We start from the raw sequence: 19,085 nt of genomic DNA, 5'->3' as shown, positions 1-19,085 counted from the left end.
GGAACCTTCAAAAGGTAGAGTCTTGCTGGCTGAAGTGAGTTGCTAGGGACCAGCTTTGAGGCTTTGTGGCATGATCTGGCTTCTGTTCATGGTCTGCTTCCCAGACAGAAGAATGTGACAGCCAGCATCTTGTTCCTGCCACCATGCCTTCCTGACCAAATGAGCCACACTCTTCTGTCACTGTAATGAAAATAGGCCCTTCCTCCTTTCAACTGCATGTGTCAGGGTATTTTATCACAACAATAGGGAAGGTAACTAACATAGTCCCTACTTCATTTGGCCACCTTGACTAGTTAAAACACTTTGGGTTTGAAGGTAAAAAAAACTTGGGAAATGTGTCTGTACTTGTTTTTCTGTGGCTGTGATAAAACACTGATCAAAATCGTCTTGGAGAAGAAAGAGGTTTATCTTAACTTGCAGATCATAGCCCATCATTAAGGAGGTAAGGCAGTAACAGAGGCAGAGGCTCTGGCTGCCAGTTCAGGACTAGGGAGGCCGAGACAACAGGAGCGCTGTGTGGAATTCAAGCCAGCATGGGCTACAAAGAGAGAACAGTCACAAAAAAATAATATTGAAAGAATTTTTCTTTACTTTCGACCACTAACTTTTATTATAAGAACACATTCAGTAGAAAATGGGTGAGATAAACAAACAGAAGAACGAGAAAGACATCATTAATATGTGAAGCTACACAAACTAGGAATTTTATTTTTTGTTAAAACAGAGGTTTCATTATAGGTAACACTTTCTTCTCTATTTTTCTCTTTTTTTAAAAATGTGCGTGGGTGTTTTGCCTACATGTATGTCTGTACACCATATGGATGCAGTGCCTGCAAAATCCAGAAGAGGGCATTGGATCCCCTGTGACTGAAGTTACAGATAGTTGCGAACTTCCATTTGAGGGCTCGGAATTGAACCCCAGTCCTCTGGAAAAGCAACTGGTGCCCTTAACAGCAGAGCCTTCTCCCCAACCCCTTTCTTTTCCATTTTAAAGCCAGGAACTTCCTGGGTACTTTTGTATGCACCATTTCAGTTTCAAGAGTTGCCACTACTACTATTCTAGCCTACACTTAACCTTTATCTGGAACATGGTGTGGTTATAAAAGGCTATTACTTTTCAATTTCCTACTTCTGACATTTGCTCATCAGACACATCAGGGATGCAAATATTAAACAGTAATTGCAGATAGCAAGTCAGCTTCTCAAACCAAACCAACTTCACTTTAAAGTGTATCAATGGCACGTAAAACAGCAGTCCACTGAGAAGGAAGAGGAGCACATAGATGTAATGCATCTTTGGAGATTTGACAAGGGGAATCAAGACCAAGCACAGGCTGATGGCCATTGCTATGAATACAAATGGTAAAAACACCTGAAAAGATAAAATTAAAGAAAGTGATTAGATATGTAAATTCACATGTGATAGCTGAATGTTCATGTAAGTAAAAATAATGTGACATTGATAATAAAAAATAGGCTAAACAAGCTTTTGAGTTAGATCAATATGCTCATGACTCATAATGCCACAATAAAAGGAAATGCTGGAGACTGTCATCAGAGAATGTTGGTTGGAGGGGATGAGAATGTAGCTTTGACTCTTCATGAGATGGTCATAAGCATATGCTGATTATTATGACCACCTGCAGGCATGAACTTATTCAGAAAGAGTTTCTAAGACTGCTGGGGGTCCTGGCAATCTTCCATAGAACATATTTCACGTCAGTAAGCAAGTCAAGAGAAAAACTATTTTTACCCTCTGTTAATCAAGTTAATATCAACAGTTAAATATTAGTACTACATAGGTCTCACAGATTAAGAAAGGAATATATTAAGACAAAAAATATTTTGTCTGAAACAATTCTATTTTTGTTTTGACAAAAGATTAAGAATTCATCCTTGGTACCTGGATTGTGTTAGGAATGTAAACATCCCACACTTAATATTGCTACATTTCCCTTGGTTTTTGTTTGTTTGATTGTTTGTTTGTTTCTCTTGAGAGTACCACCAGGTAGCTCACTTTGGCCTTGAACTCATCATTTTCTTGCCTCCATCTCCCAAAAGCCTCTAAATTAACTTGAATTATAGGTCTATACCACTTGGCTCTAGATAATCAAGTTTGAGATGTCTATAGAAGACATGAATCTATACTCTAATTGTATACTCTAGCTGGTTGAAATTATGGAAGTTTTTCACCGAGAGAGTCATTCATTTGAGTCTTAAATAACAGTCTCTTCTTAATTGTTTAAATGCTCTTTGTTGGGGAATATTATTTTAAGGCGTGCTACTTTTGTTTATGTTGCATTTGTTTAACTCTGTAAAGCTGTGCTACTGTGCCTGTCTAAAACACCCAAAGGTCTAATAAAGAACTGAATGGTCACTAGCAAGACAGGTGGGGCTGGCAGGCAGAGAGAATATATAGAAGGAGAAATCTGGGAGGAAACAAGTAGCCAGAGAAAGCAGAGGACTCCAGGGGCCAGCCACCCAGCTACACAGCAAGCCACAGAGTAAGAAATAAAGAAAGGTATACAGGAATAGAGCAGGAAAAGCCCAGAGGCCAAAGATAGACAGGTTAATTTAAAGTTAAGAAAAGCTGGCAAGAAACAAGCCAAGCTAAGGCTGGGCATTTATAATTAAGAATAAGCCTCTGTGTGTGATTTATTTGGGACCTGGGTGGTGCCCCCCAAAAAAAACAACAACAAAAATAGCCCTTAAGAAAGATAACTTCATATCTCACAGCTCAGATTTTTATCAAATAATTGAGTGAAAGATATTAACACTCCCGAGGGATGACAAAAAATACTTAACCATTTGTGCTTAAGGTTGCCCTTACCTTCCTTTTCGAGCAAATGTAAGTCAAATATAGTATGACAATAGCTATTAATGTTATACCCTGGATTTTTGAAATGCCTTTGCTGATATAATCCACCTAAGATTCTTAGGAGGCAAGTATTGACTGTGTCTATTGTAAATACAAAAGAAACTGAGGGTCGGTGGTGAAATAACCAGAGGAAGCTTAGATAAGGTGATAGGAAACTAGACCTGAGCCCAAACTATAACGATTACTTTGTGTTTCTTGATGTACTAACAATTCATAACTTCCCTTCAATTTACCTAGTCAGTGATATAAGCATGAGTCAGAAAACAGCAAAGAAGTAAATGATTTTAAAACATACAGATGTAAATTAGAAAAAGAGGACGACCTAAGGAGGTGCTCCTAGGGAGCTCATTGGCGTCAACCATACACTACACATCGAGGGCTTCTGTACTCACCCTCTGGGTGTCACTGCCAGTGCACCAGTTAGCATTCACTGAGTGTCCAGATAGATGATAACTTGTCTAAAACTGGGGGCCAAGTTGTAGTGGGTAGCTGTTTCAGCTTTGACCTGTAAGTACTAGCCCCACTGAGGCTTCCGGTAACTGTCAGACCTATGAGGCGGGGCTGAGAGAGGAACCCCTAAAACCCGAGATCCGGATGTGCCAGCTCTCTTGGTTCCTGGATCCTGGACGCTGGAGGTAGACCAAGCAGAGTTCTCCAGAGAACACCACTGGACTGCACTTCACCTTTCCCGGACCCTGTAACCTACCCCTTTACTTGTAAGTTACCCCACAAAATAAACCTCCCTTTTAACTACATGGAGTTGCCTTAATACTTCCACCAATACTAAGTCTCATGCATTTCTGTACTCAGAGAAGAGAACCTAGGAAGGCGCTTGAAACATAGTCACATGAGTTCTCAAATATCCAAGAGTTGTCAGATGACAGCTGAATGGAAGAAGTAGAAGCAAAGGTTGAAAAGAAAAGATAGTGGTAAATCAACAACATAGATGATGAGGACTGATGATGATGATTGTTTCCCCTCTCCCTAGGCTCTTATATTTTATGCTGAAAGTCAAACACTCCACAGAGACTGAGATCTGACTCGGCTTCATTCTGTGCTGTATGAGCTTAGACAAGCAACGTTCTCTTCTCTAATATGGTTATAATAGGAAGGGTAAATTTTGTACTACAGATGACCCTGTATTTGGACAGGCTACTAGCCAATCAAAACTATTCCATTATCCACATAGGTTCTCTCCTCTGATAATATCCTCATGTTGCCAAGTTTTTGCTTATTATCTTTCCTGTTATGAAATAATTTTCTCCTTTTACATGACATATTTCTCCACTTGACTAGCAGCAAGTTTACATAAAAATAATATAGTATTTGATAATAAAAATAATAAAGTTGAAAGGAAGGAATCTTTGAAGATCAAAATAAGCTGATATTTCAGAACAGTAAATACATTCATGACTTGACTTGACTTTCTGTCAATCATTTGCTAAATTTGCCCTTACTGTAGAAGATACAGCATGTATAAATAGCTATGTAAGTAAACCAAGTGACCTTAGGTCAAATGACTCCCAATGATCTGTTTCACCATCCGAAAATATCTGCCTTTCTCACTAACAAATCCTTAGATTGAACCTAAGAGATTTTTTTATTGAGTAAAGCCTATTCACCATGAACAGAATGAAAATGAAGACCAGATTGCTTGTATTTGTTTCACAGTTTGCTGAGTAGTAACACTTCTGCTTAGAGATCTTCTGAATATACTCCTCAAATACAGTCATATACCGTATTTCACATAGAACAAATTTACCCAGCCCACATTTACCTTATAAGGTCTGTGTAGATTGGGCTCCTGGTACCTCAATTTCAGGATTCCCATCATGGTTAACATAGTCCAAATGGAAGCAACAAAATAGAGATAATTTATCAGTTCAATTAAGTTTGTTAAGACAATTGCAATGGATCCTATACTGACATTTAGAAGCACAGCTATGAAGGGGGATGAGTGAATATTAAGGGTACTAAACATCAAGGGCAGCTGGCCATGCTCGCCTGCAGTATATGTCATTCTCGCTGTCTCAAGTACATTAATCATAATGTTGCTAAACAATGAGGCAGAAATAGCAAAGGGAACAGTCCATGTTAATTGGGGGATGACTCTGTCAGTCCATGTAAGAGCCACAGCATCTACAGAGGAAAAATAAATACAAAAAGAGTGTGTTAAAAAGAGAGTGAGAGAGAATCTAATGATAACCTTTATACAATATTTCACAGATAAAGCATAAATTCTAAAAAAAATCTATGAAGGGAATTTAACTTTGTTTTTCCTTTTTCATATTTAGATAGTATCTTAGAAATGTGCCCATTTCAGTTTATCACCCAGCATCATGAATGGTTGATTTTATGTCTTCCTCAAAGACCAGGAACTTTATGAGGGCAAAGACCCATCATATCTCTTCTGTAACATCAGCAATTTACTCCCTGACAGATACTGTAATACTGCGTTTTCAATAAATACTTGAGAAATGAATTAATTGTGTTGAGTGAATAACAAATGCATGCCTAAGAACTAAAACTAGCTAGAATGCTGATAGACTGAGCCAGTGTCAGAAAAGCAAAACACTCTACTGACAGAGTATAAAACTCACCCAAACCATAGCACAGTATAAAATGCAAAAAGCAAACATAAACTACACCCAGATGAAAAATATTTCTGATGCTTGAGACTTTTCTAAGCTATAGACCAATGGTTCTCAGCTAGAAGTGACTTTGCTCTTCAGGGATCACGTGGCAATGTCTGGAGAATTATTTGACTTCCCATAACTGGAGAGATAGGAGTTTGCAGTTGGCATCCTAGTGGATAGCACCCACAGATGCTGATAATCATTTTGTGATGCTCAGGACAGTTTCAGTGAACTGCATGATACAGGACTTGGACTATAGCTCAATGGCAAAGTACTTGCCTATTGTATGTGAGGTTGAGTTCAATACTGAGCACTCCAAAACAAAGGGGTCCAAAATGTTTATGGTGTTGAAATTCAGAAACCTTGCATTAAAGAACGCATTAGAGCATATTTTAGAGTTGTTATTTGTATTTTAAGGCCAAAACGACACTATGAACAGTAACTCAATATGTCAGTCAATATAAAAAATACAAATAGACAAATACAAGGGGATTTGGACGAGGGAAATGAGAGAGCAGACATGATCAAAATAACATTGCATACATGTACAAAAATCTCAAATAATAAAACATATTGTTTAAAGAAATCACCAGTAGACAAAAAATCCATCATCTTTTGAGTCCAATTTGTACTATGAAAATATATGGTAAGACAAATCATTCCACCCCTAAGTTCTGTTTTCAGTGATGTGAACAGAGCAGAGCTTAATGTCGCTTGGAGGTAGGTGTCCTCTGAAATCATGAATTTTTCCATAGGTAGCTAGTTTCCAGATGAGTCACCAATACGTCAGCATTCTGATGTATAACATAAGGCTCTTCGAATATAACTGAATTAAAATATTATCAACAGTTCTTGTCCTTAAGATCTTAATTTTTTGTTGAGATGGGGTTTCTCTGTCTAGCCCTTGCTGTCCTGGAACTGGCTCTATAAACCAGGCTGGCCTCAAACTCCCTGCCCCTGCCTCCTATGTGCTAGGTTTAAAGGCACGTGCCACCATGCCCAGCAAGATCTTAATTCCTAACCAATATTTGTTAGTTTAGAAACTAGATTTTCTGTATAGCCCAGGCTGATTTCAAACATACAGCCCTCTTGTTTGGGTTTCTAAATGCTGGAATTACAGACATGTGGTGCCATGCTCAGCTACTAACCCATTTTAAATAGTCCTACCTGTCACATCACCTTTCTTGTGAGTGTTAGTCTACAACAGTGGGTGGTACTTAAAAATGTCCCATTGCAGTTCTTACTTATTCCAAATAATGTCTTGTTGTTGGACACCCAGACCTCCACACACTGCACATTTTCAGATACGTTTTGAAATACTTCCTTCCTGTACTGCACAGGAAATCTTCAGTTTCTCGGTGGACATTCTACAATCATGATTCCAGAGGAAGACCATGCAGCTCTGCCCACAGAGTCTCAAAAATTAAATGTAATATTTCTGCACGATCTTTAGTTCTATTCTACAAGTGGTTTTTGTCTCCTTTTTTCTTCCTTCCTATGTTTTTTTTTATTTAAAGTTTTACTATATATTTACAGTTACATATATATACACATATATGTTTTTTAAAAAGTAAAATGAAGCTGGGCAGTGGTGGCGCACACCTTTAATCCGAGCACTCGGGAGACAGAGGCAGGCAGATCTCTGTGAGTTCAAGGCCAGCCTGGTCTACAGAGCGAGATCCAGGAAAGGCACAAAGCTACACAGAGAAACTCTGTCTCGAAAAACAAAACAAAACAAAAAAAAAAGTAAAATGAACAACACTGAAGCCTACAAAGTCAAAAAGTGCCTCTCCTCACCAAATTTTCATTCATGTGTTCCAAATGTAAGTGCTGCTAACATCTGTCTAATTCCCTTTTCAGAGTTTCTCTGTAATTACCCCTATCAGTCTGTGAGGACTGTACGCTTGAGTTCTGTGTGTGCACATGTGTGGGTGTGGAGGTGATTGTGTAATTGAATGCTTATGCTTGCTTTTGCTCACTTTCCAGTGTATCGTGGTCATATTAGTACACATACATACATATAATTATTTTAGTTACTTCTCAGTACTCTGTTAAATAACCATAAATTATCTCCTTTTCTACATTGATAGATTTCTTGGCTGTTTCCAATTTCTTATTAATGGAAATGTGCTTTAAAGCTGAACTTCATGGCAACATTCCTGTGATAGGAAGACTGAAGAGTGGATCAGAGTTTCCAAGCCAGCCTGGGCTATATAGCAAGATTACACATGCCCCTCAAAAGAAAAATGTACTTTAGTAAAAAGAGACTCATAAAAAATAATGTGAAATAATTTAATGCATGATATCCCTCATTGACCATAGCAAGAAATTATTTTAAAATGTCAAAAATCGCTCATGCAAATTCTTCCTTTCTTTTTGATTATTTATTCATTTATTTTTTAAATTTTGAGACAGGATCTCACTAGGTAGCTCTCTCTGGCTGATCTGGAACTACCCCTGTAGATCAGCCATGCCTGGCTTCCTTGCCTCCAATTCTTGATTTTTCTATACTTCTCTTCAGAGTACATTCTTAGAAGCAGGATTTGTGAGCATGCAATTCTTTCTTTCTAAATTTTGATTTTATTTATGTATTTCTATTGTGTGTATTGGAGAGAGAGAGAGAAAAGTTGGTCAGAAGACAACTTTGAGTTCAAGAGTCAGTTCTCTTCTCCCACGGTGGGTTCCAAGGATCCCGCTCAGGTCACCAGGGTGTCACAGCAAGTGCTATACCCACTGAGCATCTCACTGGCCCATAAGCATGTATGTTCTTAAATATGAGAAATACTGCAAAGTTATCATCCACAAATGATTATATCAATTTATGAGTAACTAATTCGAAAATTTCCACTTACAGTTCAAATTTCTTAACGCAGCTAGGTATTTGAGACAAACTTCCTATAGGCTGTCTGAACAAGGAAACTTTCTTAACAACATCTGTTTCCACATCACTTCTTAACAATTTAGATTATCTTGCCCTATGTTCATATCTCCTATCTTAAGTGTGGCTCAGAAACCTCTAGAATACCATGTGAGCACATTGTGAACACCCTTTCAGCAGGGTTTCTGAAACTCTGGTCTTCAGATTGAAAATGTTGGCACTAGTTATGTTACCACACTGTTTCCACCCTTCTTTTCTCATGTATACAACTTTCACAATGAAGACTTTTTTTTTGTTAGTTGTTTGTTTGGGTTTTTTGTTTTGTTTTGAGACAGGGTCTCTCTCTATGTAGCCCTGGCTGTCCTGTAACTTGCTGTGTTGATTGTAGACCACACAGACCTCCCTCCAACTCACAGAGATCCACCTATTTCTGCCTCAGGGGATGGAATTAAAGGCACCCAGCTTAAGAACTTTTTTTCTTAAGAGAACAATAAATGTTGTTGGAATTTATTAGCAATAAGTTGGAAGCAGGACAGAGTTCTGACATCTACAAATTAAACACATTACCTGTGACTACCTGTACTCTTTTCTATATAAACCACAAAAACTACTATTATCATAGATTCCAATGTGCCTCAAATTAAATGTAACATCAGTTCACATAATATTATAAAAATCCACATTCCTTTGGAAAACTTTCACATATTTGTATATGCTTGATTGATTTCTATATGAAAACATGCCTCCCACCCTTCCTAACTTATCAGGAGCTTATCTCTTGTTGGTAACTATCTCTGTAGTTATATAAATCATGCACCCCATAAGGCACACACACAAAAAAATCACTCACAACCTCATCCCAGCTGAGTATCATTTTTCATTGGTTCTTTCCTGTGTTACATGAAACTGTAGACTCTTTTTCCATCATTAACACATCATAACCATTGTCCTCTAGTGTCCATCAACAATATGACCTTTAAAAAAAACTCATAATGGAGCCAGTGTGGTGGCTCTGTAGGGAAATGTGCTTGCTGCCACACCTGAAGACCTGAGTTCCATCCCTGCACAACTCACATGGTAGGAGAGAACCAACTCCTGCAAATTGTCCCCTGACCTCCATATGTATAATATGGGCACACTTGCACACACACAAAAAATGTGAATAAATGTAATTTAAACATTTTTAAACAAGAACCCAGAATAGTCTATTATATGGACTTAGCTGAGTTATTTATTTCAAACGTATTGGATATTTTGGTGATCTTTAATTTTGTGCTACCATGATTGATGATAGCCTTCCCTAAATATATATATATATACATATATATATATATATGATTATTTTCTCAACTTGAATTTCTAATGCAGTAAAAGTACATGTATTCAAATTTTAAGGTAATAATTCTGACTTTAAATCAAGTCTGAATATTATAAGCCTGAAAAAGGCAGTGATAAAAAACAAATTATAGCCGGATGGTGGTGGTGCATGCCTTTAATCCCAGCACCACCTGGCAGAGCCAGGAGGATCTCTGTGAGTTCGAGGCCAGCCTGGTCTATAGAGCAAGCTCCAGGACAGGCACCAAAACTACACAGAGAAATCCTGTCTCAAAAAACAAAAACCAAAACAAAAAACAAATTACAAATAACAGTTAGATGATATAGATATGATAGGATGAAAGGGTAGATTATTGAATCTATTTTTAAAGAACAACTTGTTTAAAATGTTTTACATTGCTGTGGATTTTAGTTTATTAATACAAGTTTAAACTTAATTTTGTTATACTGTATATATATTTCTATTCTTGTTTGAGGTATTATGTTTATGTAACTCATTTAAATTGTAATGGATGATTAAGAAGTATAGATTAACAATTAGTCTTCTATGATAGTCAAACTTATAGCCATGTTAGTTAAGTTTTCTGGGTATACATAGATATAATTCAATTAGGTAGGTAATCTTCAAATACTTCAAAGACCTACAGAATATGGCATTTAAAATGTTTTAAAAATTTAGACTTTCTGGACAATGAGACATGTCTGCTCCTGGCAGCACCAATTTACTTCAGAGAGGAGGATGGGCATCGAAGACACTCTATATGGAGTTTATCTTCTTCTTGACAAAAATAGCCATTTGGGCAAGAAACTATTTTTGCCTGGACTGCTTGATTGACTGGACATGCAGGACCCATAGGAAGATGACCACTGAACTTTGCTTAGCAAAATGGTCCTTCAGGTTCCTGCTTCACAAAGGAAACTGCCAGACATTCTACAGGACACAGAGAGAAGTGACTGAGAGATTCTAGGCCTGTGGGCTGAAAACAGATGCCCCATCTTTACAAAAGAACATTAGGTGACTATCCAGGCTGCCAGCTGTCTCTTTCTATTCTCTCAAGACTCCCGAAAGTTGCTTGCATCCTTTTCCCCTTTCTCAGGTAATATCATATCCTTCTGGGGTCTTTGATGTAACTGAAGACTAGATAGTTATAATTTCCTTAGTTAAGATAAGAGATAAGTCAGATATGAAACCTTAGACTCACAAATATAGTATAGATAGGATATCTTCTTTAATTTTGCCAAATATGTGGAAGTTAAAACCTTCCTTTTTGAAAAAAAAAGAAAAGGGGAAGTGCTGTGAGATGTTCTGTATGTTAAATGTGTTGCTCTGATTGGTTAATAAATAAAACACTGATTGGCCAGTAGCCAGGCAGGAAGTATAGGTGGGACAAGCAGAGAAGAGAATTCTGGGAAGTGGAAGGCTGAGTCAGAGAGATGTTGCCAGGCACCGCCATGAAAAGTGAGAGATAAGGTACCGGTAAGCCATGAGCCACATGGCAACTTATAGACTAATAGATATGGGTTAATTTAAGATAGAAGAACTAGATAACAAGAAGCCTGCCACGGCCATACAGTTTGTAAACAAGATAAGTCTCTATGTGTTGGGTCTAAGCAGCTGCGGGACTGGCGGATGAGAGAGATTTGTCCTGACTGTGGGCCAGGCAGGACTGGAGAAAACTCCAGCTACAGTTGGAAGCTTCCTGAGTTCTCCACACAAGCTCAAACTTTTTTGCTTCCTATAAAATTATTACAGTTGTTATGATATGCCAGAGAAGATTTTACAATTCTTTAATAGTCAATATAGCCAAAGCACTGGCAGTAATAATGAATGCCAGCTTTAGTGAACCACGGCCTCAAGGCTCACTGGCCAGTGGCCCTGGCCACAACCATAGCTGACTTTTTAAATGAACCCTGACACAGCTGAGGTAGTTAATGATTCAGTGCCTGTATTTGCCCAGGGTTGCATTTGGTTTGTTCCCACAAAGGATTGATTCTATCTTGTCTCTCATGCCAATGATACCTAGACTCTTAATGAATCAACTCTACTGTGGCACACTACCTGGCAGTCTTCTGTGGAGTACTCATGTTGCAATTGAGGCAATTGAGGGGTTTTTATTCTAAACCTTCCCTGAAATTTGATATCTCCCCAAGTAAACAAATGATCATGTGGAAGAATTTGGAAATACTGAACACCCTGATTTTACCACTGTACACTGTATACAATATAATAAATTACCATATGATACTTTACAAATATGTATATAAAATACTTTATAAATATAATTTCAGGTCAGTAAGGAGACTTACCTCCAGTGACTCAAATACTCACCAAAACAAGAAAAGTTGCTCAATACTGCTTAGTCCAAAGCTACTGGGTGGCAGGTTTATCTCAGAAGGTAATCATTTGAGATGTGATGTGGATGTGAGAAAACAGCTAGTCTTCCATTTTTCCCTGTTTTTTCACTTTTTCCAAATTTCCTTTTTCCCCTTGTTTCTGATATTCCTCTTTAAATGACTGTTCTTTGAAAATTTCTTGTTCTCCTTTTTGAAAAGGGTCTCTCTAAATTAGATGTCCTCTAGCCTCAGCTTCCCAAGTGTTCTAGCAGGCTCTAGATCACAGGCACATACCATTATCCCTGGCATATTCTTTAATTCTCTATTCTTCAATTTGAGCTTTAATCAAAATCTCAATATATTTAGGATCCTTTGTCAGCATAAAATTTGGAGTTACTTAAGATGAAAAAATCTATTTCACATATTAATAATATTAATTATAGTCATCAACTGATCATTAGTGTTTACTCATCCAGCTGTTAATTTCCCTTATTTCAAATTTGTCATTCTTAGTGTCACACAGATTATTGAGGATCAAACATTTGCAAGTATTAATAGATATAATTACCAGTTATGTGGTGTTACTATGCCTGAGATCATGCAAACAGTAACTAATATTTTGAATCTGTGTCACCCATCTGCACTATATATACCTTTTCCACATTGTCAGAAAACGCATAGCTATGCTTGAAATGAATCTCCCTTCTAAATCAAATCAAACTCTCACCACCCTGTTATTAGTACATCATGAATTGTGAATTGAGACTCTGTATAGAATAATGACCAGGATGCAGTGATCTTGACTGCCAAAGTGATGCTTAACTGTACTGAAGGACTGTATTTTATTTACTGTTTTGCTGTTTGTGTACAAACCTGAAGCGAGAATTTCCCTGGGCGTCAGAACTGCCAAGTAGGAAATGTTAGCCAGTAAATACACCACAGTTACCAGAGGCAGTGCTGTAAATATGCATTTAGGAATTGTTTTGTTGGGTTTCTTCAGCTCCCCTATAATGCATAAAAGAGCAACATCAGATTTGGGAAAATATTACTTCTTAAACTTATGTTTAAAATTGTACTTGTGTCAAGTATTGGACTGCATTCTTTCCATTCATTCTGCTACCACACACACACACACACACACACACACACACACACACACACACACACACAGGCAAACTACTGCACACTTATCTATTTCTTAAGGCATTGGAGTTTGAGCTCATGGTACCTGTTCCATTTGCAACCTTCCCCAATCTCCACGCTCCTTGAGGAGGAATTAGGCACTGATTCAAACAGTAGGAATAGAATATTGAACAGAAACTTCGTAAGGTTTAACCTCAATAAGAAGAGCTCCACATTAAGCAATCACATAGACAAAAGATAAAGTCCTGAGTATAGTAAGTGACTATGAAGCAGAAACACATGCTGTAGGGACAGGTCATGTAACAGTTTGATGGACCCTTTTGCTACTTCTGTTTAATTGGTAGCCTGGCCTTTTAAAAAACACACCATTGCCCTTCTTGCTAAAGTCCCTGTTCTTTTGTATTAAATGTTGTTTCTTAGCTGCCAACTTGGCCACTGCTTCTCCTTCAAAACTCAACAAAACCATTACCTCTGAGAAATAAGAGGACACTCCCTGGCCAGCAAGATCATCTCATTAATATGATCTTAAGGCAAATACTGAAAAAGACTAAAGAGTCAGTTTCCCTCTCTGGTTTTTTTTAAATGATTTTTAAATGATTCAACTATTTTTTTATTCAAAAAAAAAAAAAAGAGCCGGGCGGTGGTGGTGCACGCCTTTAACCCCAGCACTCGGGAGGCAGAGCCAGGCGGATCTCTGTGAGTTCGAGGCCAGCCTGGGCTACCAAGTGAGTTCCAGGAAAGGTGCAAAGCTACACAGAGAAACCCTGTCTCGAAAAACCAAAAAAAAAAAAAAAAGAAAGAAAAGAACAAACAAAGAAGCTTGGAGATGTGGCTCACTAATCAAGTATTTGTCTAGCATGGAAACTAACTGGTACAAACTGATGAAGCATAAGAAGAATAAAGAATTAACAGAGATCTAATGTAACCCTGCCTGCCACTTACTGCTTGTGGGCTTTGACAACTATGGCTATTGGGGTTGCATATTGTTTAGCTCTATGTTGGAAGTGTCTTAGTCACAGTTCTATTGCTGTGAAGAGATACCATGACCAAGGAAAATCTTATAAAGGAAAGCATTTAATTGGGGGCTTGATCACAGTTTCAGAGGATTTGTCTCTTATCAAGTCAGGGAGCACTGTGCATACAGACAAGCATGGTGCTGGAGCAACCACCGAGAGCTTTATATCTTGATGCACAGGCAGAGAGAGAGAGAGAGAGAGAGAGAGAGAGAGAGAGAGAGAGAGAGAGAGAGAGAGAGAGAGAGAGATACTGGGCCTGGCATGGGCTTTTGAAACCTCAAAGCCAACCTAGATACACTTTCTCAAACAAGGACACACCTTCTAATCCTTCTAATTCTTTCAACCAGTTCCACTCCATGGTGACTGAGCATTCAAATATATGAACCTATGGGGACCATTCTTATTCAACCACCACAGGAAGAAATTATGAGACAATAAATTTCCACTCCCAGTGCCTTTAAAAATGGTATTGTTGGACTAGATTATATCACACTGGTACAACACTTGCCTAAAATGTGCAAAGGCCATATTTGGTGCCCAGCACACACCTATGCCTCCCCACTCACAGGCTCTTGTTAATGCCTATAGTTATTAGTTTAACCTTTGGGACAAGCAAGAAGGCAACTCTAAATTAGCTACACTTTCTCCTGGGCCTTTTACTTATTCTCATTACCTATTGGGTTTGTAGAAAGGTGACAGAGATTAGAATTTAACTTATAAGAGACTTATACAATAAGAGGTTATTATTATGACAATTTATAATAACATCCAGACAGGCAGTGAATATCCTTGGGCCTTGATAGTGAAAAACAAGTTGTTCTGACACCATTTATCAGATGCTGATAAATCACATTTTGTAAGTAAAAGTGCTATTTAGAAGTCTTAAATTTTATTTAGCAAATTAATTGCCACAGCACACATTGAAAGAATGCCACTTTAAGTCACAAACTTCAGGAGCTCTATCCCAGCCTTCTTTTCTTAGTTCTTTACTTTTTAGCTCAGTGTATACTAACTTTTTTCCACAAAGCTCATCAATATCTCACTTAACCAAGGAAGCACCTTCTGATCTCTTCTCAGACTCTTCAACTCTGGAACATTTAGCTTTGTGAATAGAGCCCCCTTTTTGGACACAGGAGGACTTATCTTTATGATTCTTTAAGCTTTTTCTACTTTCTTACTGGATCTACTTCTACCTACTGCAGGAAAGTTGACATCATCCAGTCATTCACCCCCAATCCCATGCTCTTCCTCTGTCCACTTGCTTTAACATTCTCATCCATCATCAAGGCCATTAGCCATCAAATGAAAGCAGTTTTATATTCCCACAGTGCATTACACAAACTCTTTGTGTTTCTGGTTTTCGTTCTTACTTCTCTGTGGCTGGGAAGGTTTTATTCTATTCAAATTGCTAGTCTGTTGTAGTTAGTAACAGTGGAAACTGGTCTTTTCTTCTACTGAACTTACACAGTAATAACATTGTTTCTTTATGGTCAGTTATAAATACCATATACAATTTTTACGACAAAGAAGTATACTGATCTTAAGACATGATAACCATTTAAGACATGATAACCATTTGAAAGATTAAAAGACAAAGTGTAGGTAGGAGAAAATACTTGCTATGGTTAGGAAGCAGGGAGAGAATTCATGAAATTAAAGGGAGGTTTTTTTTTTAAAGACTCAAGTCCATTCATATTTAACCTAAAAAAAAAGCAGAGCTGGTAAAGTAACATTTAAGTTGGGGGTGGGGGTAACATAAATGAGTGTGAAGAGACCCTGGCAGTAAGAAGGGAAGAGTACAGAGTTCAAGGTCAACTTTACAAATGAGAAGAGGAAGAGTATGTTATTGAAGGGGAAGGCATTAAATCTTTCCTGGGAGCCATCAAGACAGCTATGATTCTCTTGTGTTTAAAAACCCTAAAAAGCCCAGTGAATGAGCAAAGCAAAGTCCAGCCCTGATGTTCTTTCTGCTCTGAGATTCTGAGTGAGCAAGGAAGCAATGCTCCACAAGATACTAGCTACAGCAGCCCTGCACTTCCCAAGGTAAGCAAGAGCTCTTGAAGGTGCAAGGAGCCTGTCTGCTTCATGTATCCAGGAGGGCCAGGCTGAGGGGTGAGGAGACAGAAGCCTTTCAGGCTCCGGTGACCACTGGTACTGGTAATAATCCTAAACATTTTGTTTTGTTTTGGTTTGGTTTTGGCTTGTGCTAGGAATCAAATCTAGGGCCTCAGGACATATCTGCTGAGATAGGTCCCTATCCCATCACCCAATTGATTTATTATATGAACATTTAAGAATACATTCATTCATGAAAGCAGAAAATGTTATAATAAATATATGATTCCAAAATAAATAAATAGAAATAGTGAAGAGCCTACAGTGTATCATACCCACTCACAGCACCAACACAGTCTGCTTTTACATCATTCCTGGATCCACAGTTTCACAGGAGGAAATTGTTTCCACAATCTGAGTGTTCATGCATTAACAGAAAGAAAACTACATTAATCAGGAGCCTCATACTTCTGGCCCCCGGGAGGGGGGGGGAGATGAAAAGGAGTTTTTTGTTTGTTTTCATAGAGGTTTGAAATGGATTGAATCGGAAGAAGAATTAAGAGTAGTTGATTTAGGAAGTCAAAGCAGAAGGTCATTGAATTATTTATTTCATCTGATAGTTAATACACAATGAAAGATGTTCATTTCATACATGCAACATAGCAGCCATAGCTTGATTTTTTTCCCAGATTGATAGATACCTGCTACAGATGTAAGGCTTCCCCCGCCCGAAAATGCAAAGTATCCTTGGAAGACAGCTTCTATAATCTGAGAGATCTCTGGAAACTCAGCATCAAAAGGATTCTGAAGCCTTCCCACATTCTCCTTCTTCCCTCTCACCAGCATAAACACGCCACTGAGGGAAATGATGCCCAGTATGCCAATCTTCAGCACTGTACTCACTGTCTGAAGCCATGACAGCTCTTTCACACCACGAGAATTCAGAATTCCCACAATCCACAGCACTGCCAGGGCCAGACATTTCTTTGGTAGATTGGGAGCAGAACAGCTGGGATAGAAAGGCTGAATGCCATACTCGGCAAGTAGCAGTACTTGGCTAGCAGCTACTCCTGGGCCCAGAAACAAGGAGGTCCAAAGTCTCAGGAATGCTGTGGAAGGGCCGAAGCATCTCTTGATAAAATAGTAGTGAGCCCCAGTGTACGGGAAGACTGTCCCTATCTCTGCATAGCAGAGAGTGCTGGTCATGGACAGCACCGCACACACAGCCCAAATACACAAAGAGACTCCCACATTCATGCAAGAGTACTCCAGCACCCCCTTGGGGGACACAAAAATTCCTGCACCAATTATATTAATAATTAGAAAATTTGTCCCCCAGAAATATCCAAGTTGTCTCTTCAGCTGTATTTTCTTCTCTGTATCCATTGTCATTCAGAGAAATTTACATTCACTAAATTAAAATTTGTGAATGTTTCTGCCTATAGGTTCATGGATGCTCTGAAATATAATTGTTCTGCCTTTTTTGTTCCATTTCCATTAAATATGGTCTATTTTCAATAATTAACAAAGTATCTATGACACATTTAAGTGAAACAAAACAGATTACCTATAAGGGTTTAGTTTGACTTTTCTTTTAATAATTATCAGAATAAGGAATTTAATTGAAAAGGAGTTTTAAAGAAACCAGGGTTTTGGAAATGGAAATAAAGAGCTTTCTTGTTAAAGCTAAAAAAAAAAAAAAAAAAAAAAAAAAAAAAAAAAAAAAAAAAAAAAAAAAAAAAAAAAACTTGGCTATGTTGGGTACACCACATCCTAGGACAAAAGAAACCATCGAGATTAAGTGGGCAACTTAAAAGTCACAAAGAAAGACATGAAGCAGAAGAAATTTCAAAGCTGAGAAACTACTAAGTTTTTCTGTGGGTATTGTTTGTTTGTCTGTCTGTCTGTTTGTAACTGGGTCTTGATATATATGTATGTATGTATTAATATATACATATACATACTTATACATATACATATGGCAGGTCTAAACTTATAGCACTCTTCCTGCTACTGCCTTTACATTACAGAAGTTACCAGCATATATCACCATACCCAGCTTACACGACTACTTCAAACTCTGCAGTGAAATAAGAGGGGAGATTAAGAAAGAAACAGAATGAAAGTACATTGGAGAATACAGAGCCTTTTCAGTGAGACAAAATGTAAAGTGCCTATAATTGCAGCTACTCGGGAGGTTGATGCACAAGGACTGTTTCAGCAGAGTTCAAGGCACAGCACTCCTAGCTTCCCCAGGTGTGGCTCAAGTATGGGTCAAATGCTCATGAGTGCAATATGGCACTGTGACGTGCTCAGAAAGATACAAATGAGGACTCCTCGGTGATGTTCCCATAGTGATAATTCTGTCATGTATACAGAGTTTAAGAGCTGTGGGAACATGAACTCCCCCATCTAGACTACTCTGGGGACCAGGACAGAAGTGGAACCTCTGCAAAAAAGTCTTGCTGGATCAATTCCTTCCCAATATATGAGGTCGGAAACTCCAGACAGCCTCCACTATGTGATGGCTAGTTGAATCAAGAACCACAACCACGATCCCCCTAGACATGTGTCTAACGGAGCTATGCAAACAGGGCTACTGTACAGTAGGCCCTGTAGGTGGGACATGAGCCCAGGAACTTGATCTCCAGGTTGAAAACAATGGTTTCTCTCTTGGGTTTTGAGCATAACTGGTGCCACTTTTCCTTTGTGCTCTCCAGTTGTCTCTCTTTGTCTGGATTTATCTGCCCTATGCCTGTTCCAATACCGCATTTTGGAATTAGAAGGTTTATTTTTTCTCATTTCATAGT

General features: G+C 38.3%; 1 protein-coding gene across 1 annotated transcript; it reads right to left on the bottom strand.

Annotated features, from left to right (window-relative positions):
* Positions 1-648: 648 nt before the first annotated feature.
* On the bottom strand, positions 649-17,667 carry Slc7a13 (solute carrier family 7 member 13). Its single transcript, XM_052718452.1, has 4 exons — positions 16,977-17,667; positions 12,935-13,066; positions 4,656-5,017; positions 649-1,372 (listed from the first exon to the last, which is right to left on the bottom strand). Exons 1-4 carry the CDS (start codon positions 17,665-17,667, stop codon positions 1,118-1,120), a joined length of 1,440 nt encoding a protein of 479 aa, XP_052574412.1. The 3' UTR covers positions 649-1,117.
* Between the last annotated feature and the right edge of the window lie 1,418 nt (positions 17,668-19,085).

Source organism: Peromyscus californicus, unplaced genomic scaffold (genome assembly GCF_007827085.1).
Source record: "Peromyscus californicus insignis strain IS unplaced genomic scaffold, ASM782708v3 Scaffold_5__1_contigs__length_169319896, whole genome shotgun sequence".
Lineage (NCBI taxonomy): Eukaryota > Metazoa > Chordata > Mammalia > Rodentia > Cricetidae > Peromyscus > Peromyscus californicus.
The sequence above is the reverse complement of the archived record's forward strand: the minus strand, read 5'-3'. Positions and strand labels throughout refer to the sequence as shown.

Excerpts from the sequence above, each read along its gene's own strand:
- Slc7a13 (XM_052718452.1), bottom strand. The coding sequence starts at position 17,667 with ATGACAATGGATACAGAGAAGAAAATACAGCTGAAGAGACAACTTGGA. Across the intron at positions 13,067-16,976 it reads AAGCCTTACATCTGTAGCAG|GGGAGCTGAAGAAACCCAAC; the intron begins GTATCTATCAAT and ends TATGCATTATAG. Across the intron at positions 5,018-12,934 it reads CAGGGAAATTCTCGCTTCAG|ATGCTGTGGCTCTTACATGG; the intron begins GTTTGTACACAA and ends TTTCCTCTGTAG.